This window comes from Phanerochaete carnosa (assembly GCF_000300595.1).
Source record: "Phanerochaete carnosa HHB-10118-sp unplaced genomic scaffold PHACAscaffold_4, whole genome shotgun sequence".
Classification (NCBI taxonomy): domain Eukaryota; kingdom Fungi; phylum Basidiomycota; class Agaricomycetes; order Polyporales; family Phanerochaetaceae; genus Phanerochaete; species Phanerochaete carnosa.
In genome coordinates, this window is record NW_006767631.1 from 403,014 (window position 1) to 409,013 (window position 6,000).

Here is a 6,000-nt window from a genome sequence, read left to right on the forward strand (position 1 = left end):
AGAGATTATATCAACTATTTATTGCTGTAAACAACACGAAGGCACGCCTTCTCCTCTGGATTCCTTAGCGTTGCCAGTTCAGCCGCAGCGCCGATAGCACGTCCACATCGAATGAGCTCATCAAGGCTGCCCTTTGCATGGCCTTCAAGTTGTAGATCTAGCCCCTCAAGATGCGCGAGCATGGAGGGGTCCAGTATAGGTGTGCCTCGTAGTTCAGTGCCGTCGCGTGTTCCGCCAGGGACTTTGAGGACGCGTGCGCTGTGCGTTGGGGATTGGCCGGGTGTGGAGAAAATCTGAAGCCCGAACGCGCTGACCTTGCCACGGGTAACGCGGTGCTCGAGGTGCCGAAGAAGCGTGATGGGGCTCAAACGTCTATAAAGGAGCGCAATGGTAGGCACGCAGGTCTTGCTTCGACCTGACATGCCCAACGTCCACGCTGAGAAACTAAGTTGGCTGGTGTATAAGGTGGTGGGCGCCGCAATTTGGTCAGCGATCACGTTGGTGAGGAGGTCGATGATCCTGCGGAGGTAGAGCATCAAGGGCGTGGCGTTCGCTGAGATACATCGGGGGAGAGATTTGAAATTTGAAGCTTTGAAGCTTGAAGAACACGATAGCACAATAAACAGATCCGTGCAGTCGTACGCCGAGATTTTCCCCTCAACGGAGAGCAGAGTGTTGGAGCGGGTAGCTTGGCTGTCGTGGGGTAACCATGAAACAACATGCCCATCTAGACATATTGGAGTTGTTAAGTTTTCATCATGCATGTGGTAATAAGCTATGCCTGTGGAAAAGCGTTATAACACAGCATGTATGCGTCTGAAGAGCACACGCACCTACTGGTTCAACGTGACCACCGGCCGACGATTACTCGATTACTGGTCAAGAGCTCATCAAAACCAAATCTTACAGAAAGCGAGATGGCCGGAACGGCCTAGTTAACGACTTTCTGGCGCCGTCGGAATGCATGCTGTACACAGCGTCCGACAGAATTTACTCATCAGACAATCTCCGAGGTCGAGGCCCAGCGGCTGCAATACAAACAGTGTACAATAAATATCGGTTACTCTGGCAAGCGGGGACATATAGAAAGACTATATACTACTTTCCACTTCTCGAGGCCTACGAAACCTACGCCCTTTCTGCCGCATTAGGCGAAGGTGACCGAGACGCTCGAGGGCGAGATCGAGGCGTAGGCAAGAAAAGTGTCGCCCTGTACAATATCGGTGATGTTCGCGTGAGAGGCGTCGACAGGGCCTGAGGGAGTCTCGGCGACCGGATAGGTGAAGACGACCGTGCCAAAGTTGGGGAGGGGCTCGTCGCCAAACCTTACGATCCACTCTCCGTCCATCATGCACAGAGGGGTGTCAGGGGAGGTGAGGCTCACGTAGCCGGACTCACCCGTGCTCTGGTTGATGATGACCGCCATGCCTGATGTCGCGTTCACCGCGGTGACACCGACTGCGATGAGGTCGCCTGCAGAGAGGCTGATGTCCGGGAAAGTGGCTGAGTTGAGGGGAGAGGAAAACTGGGCCAAGGCTGCGAGAATACAGACAGTTTGTAAGCATGCAAGTAGGAGGACAACGAGTGTGGACTGACCAGTATATGACGGCTGACCATCCTCAAGGGAGACCACGACACCAGCTTGAAGGGTAGCGGTCGGGCAGGTGTTGCCGTCAATGCCGACCACGATGACCGCGGAGTAGTTGCCACTCGGGTCTGCGCCCTCGGGCACGTAGGGCGTCGGAAGCGTGAAAGACGCCGCGATGCTCGTGAACGTGCCCTATGCGAAGCCCAAACCAGTCAGCACACGCAACACACAGGCGTAAAATGAAACTCACTGGAGATGCATTAATGACAGCGCCAGCCCAGTCTGTACTGTTCACCTCCTCGCCCCCCTCAGAGCGCAACTTGTTCGCGCCGCTGACACGACGGGCGATGCGGGCCTCGGCACGCCCCTGGAGGGACGATAACGAGACGGCAGTTGTAGCAGCGAGAGCCAAGACAAGGGAGAGGGTGGACTTGAAGTACATGGCGATGTGAGCGATGTAGAGCCAAAAGAGACGTGAGGCTGTCGAGCCAAGAGAGGCGAGGATTCTGTGGCTTGGGTACGACGGTAGAGCGTGCTTATATACATCGGAGGCCTGTCCAGCAAGTACTTGAGCGCCATGATGGTCCTGGAGTGCATCACCATGCACAGACTGGGCGCGGGCCGTGAGACGTCTCATCACAGTCACAGCCATTACAGCTCGAAATGTCACATACCAAGGCTTTTAAAGTTCTGCTTTAGACTGACTTTGATGGGAATTCAGGCGTTGGAGGACAGCATGAATGGGTACGGTTTTGGGTCCTGAAGCGACGTTTCAGACGGGGTCGTGTTGGCACAGGGTGGTAAGCGCAGTTTATCTTCTCGAGGAAACCCGACCAAAAGTAAGACACCGGGTTGCGCACTAGAGACAAATTGGGACACAAACCGGACAAAGCGGCTAAAAATGGCAGGATTAGTACAAAAGGATGTTTTGTCTCCGAGTTTTTTCAAAACTTATTAAACACAGGTTCTTGTTCGCTCAGCTTTTGACCGCAAGCAAGAATCTGCGCTTACCATACGGCGTGGATTCCGCGTCGTCCAGTCGAAACGGCTCCCGACTGCCGCTCTTGAGAGTTCCGGTCACGTCGTCACACGCGGTGCCACCGCTTTTCACGCCCCTCCAAAGCTCAGATCGTCTAGTCCAGCTGTCACGGTGGCGCTCCGGGACGGCAAGCATATCTCCCCGACGTATATGGCATATACTCGTCGAGAGCCAGGTTGTACAGGCATGTGCCGAGACGCGTTGGAAGTGGGACGAGGTGTTTGATCGTGGGTGTCTCGGTTCGTGGGGTCGCACGCAGAGATGTCCGCGTCCAGCTCAGGATCTCGAGCGGTCTTTCAGCACCGCCGCGCCCGCCGCAGCCGGCAGCTCGCCTGGGGCAGAGCAGGTAGGGCGGTGTTTTTTGAAGTTTCAATAATGTAGGTGGACGTGAAGACGGCGCTGAACCATTGGCTTCGTGTTGTGGTAGTCAGAGAAACGAGACGACCAAGGACAGCGCCGGGAAAGCTCATATCGAGTATACTTCATTTGCCCTTTCGTAAGGATAACTTGTTATGATTGGTCCTGGGCGGATAACAGGAGCACTGCCGAGAAATGGAGGATGGCGCCCGTGGGAGTGGGGAACCAGCGGGTACCCTGCACCTGAAGAGTATCAAAGGCTCAATCGAGAAAGTCGAAAACCTCATCTAAAGCTCCTCCGAGACAACGATGACCCAGGTCTGCAGCGGTGACTGCGCCAACTGAGAGATCTAGTCTCCGGGTGCGTGGGTTGATGTGAGCAGAGAAGAGGGTCGCAGCGACGTCCGGGCCTGTTCATGGTAGGCTGACCTGGGATTTGGCGAGGAGAATGAGCGAAGATTCCCACCGGCATCCGCAGAGTAAGATATGGCTGGCAATGGAACTCGAGTAGTCTCCGCCACGGCGCAGAACATAGCCCGCCGCCAAGATCTAGTGAAACGTCAGCCATCATGCCAAATCTCAGCAGCGTATGACTTACGATAAGGGTGACATATCGGCCAGCGTAGGGCGGCCATCCAAAATGGAGCGAACACCAAGAACCTTTCGCGCTTCCCGAGCATTCCCGAGCGATTGTCTGTAGATCTCAGATCGGCGGCTGTCGCCAGGATTCCGCACCGCCATATCTCTGCAGTTGTCCCTCGCCCAAAACTCCGAAGGCGCATTCATCGCGCGCGCGATGGTCCGGGCCAGCAGGCTTCGCAGCGGATGAGGCGGTGCTCGGAAGTGCCGAGGGAATGCAATCGTGATCATGCGTCCGCGCGGAAGCATAACCGTAGGCAAGTGTATCGTGTTTTGATCCCATATACCTGACGATCGCGTAGGGCAATCCGATGGCCTGGCACATGAGTTGGCGGACGTTTCGACCAGGCGAGGCTGAGGAAGCGCATCCTCGGGAGTGACATGCTAGGAAGTTCGAGGAGCGTATTGAGCGCGGGGAGCTCATCCGTGAGGTCGGACGCCGAAATGTTCGTTCCAACAGAGCGCAGAGTCTTGAAGCGCACTGCTGCACTTAGAAGCGGCAGCTTGATGATCGCAGAGCGGCCGCCCAAGGAAATGGTTATCGAAGCAGACCGGGGTCGTTGAGCTTCCTGTACGTAGTTATGGGTGTTGCCTCCACATATTATCAATATTGGAGCGCGGATGCATCTCAGTAATAGGCGCACCTGCTAATTGTTTCCCCTTGAGAGTCAACCATACCCGCGTTTCCATCTCCCCGCTCTGCCTTGTGCTCCAATGTTGCCCGCGCCTTGCCCTACAACCCTTTCCGCTCGCGTACTGCTTCGACTCACATCCCCAAACCAAGCCTTACGCAGTCCCTTCGCATATTTCTCTCAACTTAGCACTCCCAAGCAAGCAGGATCGTCGCAGGGTAGCTGGCGAGTAATGCATGCTTGACGAAGGTGCAGCTATCTCCATCTCACGAACTTGCTCTTCAAGATGTTCTGCCTGCACAAGGGAATAGAGATCAAATTCGCGAACCCATATGGAGAGTGAAATGCGCACACCTTCGGCATCCCTGTACGTCTCCAGGCCGCATGTGAACGCCGCTGCCTCGTCACGACAATAAGCGTACCCCTTCGCGTCTTGCAGTGCAAGATTAGAATCGCCCTCGACTAGGCCCTCAATGGCCCTCATTCCACTACCATGTCGACAGAGCCGAACGAAGATGTCATCGCTAGACGTCGTCGGTGCGGCTGGTGTAACGGTAGCTTCACCTGATCTTGATGACGCGGTCCCGCACAGCGGTGGCAAGGCATCTTGTAGGGCCATGGGATTTGGCTGGGTGAGAGAGGCCCTGACTCGCATACATCGAGCGGTTGTCGGGCTTCGCCGCGGCGGTGTTCGACATGCGGGTCGATGAGAGCAGCGGTCTGCGATAGGAGCGGCTTGCGCGACGCGACGCGAGTTTATCTTATCTCGGAGTTTAAATTATTACCCGGCTTTTACCGCCCCGAGCCTGGCTCTGAGACTGCCGCCCCCAGAGCACTCGCAACACTCTGGTGCTTGACGGTTCTACAATGCCGAGGCAGAGCAACGCACAAGACGTTAAATGTCCCCTCCTCACGCGTTGGTTGCGACGTCCTCGTTTCCTTCCTGTCACCGGTCTCTCCACTCTGAAAGGCGAATGATGTGACAAGGAATGTCGACTCTACCACGGCGAATTGTTCATCACTCGGCCGTAGATCCGCCAAAGAGCATGAAAGTCAGTGCATAAAAGAGTGCAAAATGCGATAATACCGTGTAAAGCGTGGCAGAGCAGGCGCAGCGGCGGCAGCAAACTGCAGGGCGCAGTCTCAGGCATCTCACATTTTCAGCGTTGGCCGCGCTCCGCTCCTCGAGGTGTCCCTTCCTGATGTTGCTTATCTAGTGACCCATTTGTCTTCATAGTTCGCCTCCCTTACATCAGCAAAACCGCCAGCTCTTGGGGAGCGTCTTGAGCGTCTTGGATAACATGCTCAAGACGCCCAAGACCCCAAGACATCCGGTGTTAGCCAAGCTATGTCGTTTGTCTTGGGAAGACGCCTGGTCTTGGCCAAGACTCTCAAGACAGTCAACCAAGACAAGCTCAATGCGGCATGCTTATGGGTAAGACGGACATATTGGCTCAATCACACTCATATAAAACAGCTACAAATTGTATTTGTATACTTCTACTAAGACTGTGTACGTGTACTACCTGCTTAACTTGACAATGACTACAATGAAGGCAGATTGCATGTGGCTTAACACAGGTGTACGAAGTTTCAAGGCTGGCATGAGATCTTCAAGTGTCAGTGAGAGTAGCGGCCAGTGGGCGGAGTACGAATGAGAACGTACCTCATCTGACCCAACGCACGAGCTCCTCCACCTTCACGACCTTCGCATTTTGCAGGGTTCTTGGTGTTTCATATACGTG

At 54.9% G+C, this 6,000-nt stretch overlaps 4 protein-coding genes across 4 annotated transcripts; 1 reads left to right on the forward strand and 3 right to left on the reverse strand.

Annotated features, from left to right (window-relative positions):
- Positions 1-14: 14 nt before the first annotated feature.
- On the reverse strand, positions 15-764 carry PHACADRAFT_27229 (uncharacterized protein; the record flags this gene model as incomplete). The annotated part of the gene is made up of 1 exon (XM_007393979.1): positions 15-764. The coding sequence occupies one exon, from the start codon at positions 762-764 to the stop codon at positions 15-17; it is 750 nt and encodes a 249-aa protein (XP_007394041.1).
- A 383-nt stretch (positions 765-1,147) lies between these two features.
- PHACADRAFT_193949 (uncharacterized protein) lies at positions 1,148-2,030 on the reverse strand (the record flags this gene model as incomplete). Its single annotated transcript, XM_007394123.1, has 3 exons — positions 1,148-1,536; positions 1,597-1,780; positions 1,839-2,030. The coding sequence occupies 3 exons, from the start codon at positions 2,028-2,030 to the stop codon at positions 1,148-1,150; spliced, it is 765 nt and encodes a 254-aa protein (XP_007394185.1).
- Positions 2,031-3,562: 1,532 nt separating this feature from the next.
- PHACADRAFT_253407 (uncharacterized protein) lies at positions 3,563-4,228 on the reverse strand. Its single transcript, XM_007394124.1, has one exon. The coding sequence runs from the start codon at positions 3,946-3,948 to the stop codon at positions 3,688-3,690; it is 261 nt and encodes an 86-aa protein (XP_007394186.1). The 5' UTR covers positions 3,949-4,228; the 3' UTR covers positions 3,563-3,687.
- Positions 4,229-4,266: 38 nt separating this feature from the next.
- PHACADRAFT_172073 (uncharacterized protein) lies at positions 4,267-4,559 on the forward strand (the record flags this gene model as incomplete). The annotated part of the gene is made up of 1 exon (XM_007394125.1): positions 4,267-4,559. A coding segment is annotated over one exon (222 nt), but the record flags the coding sequence as incomplete, so codon positions are not given.
- Between the last annotated feature and the right edge of the window lie 1,441 nt (positions 4,560-6,000).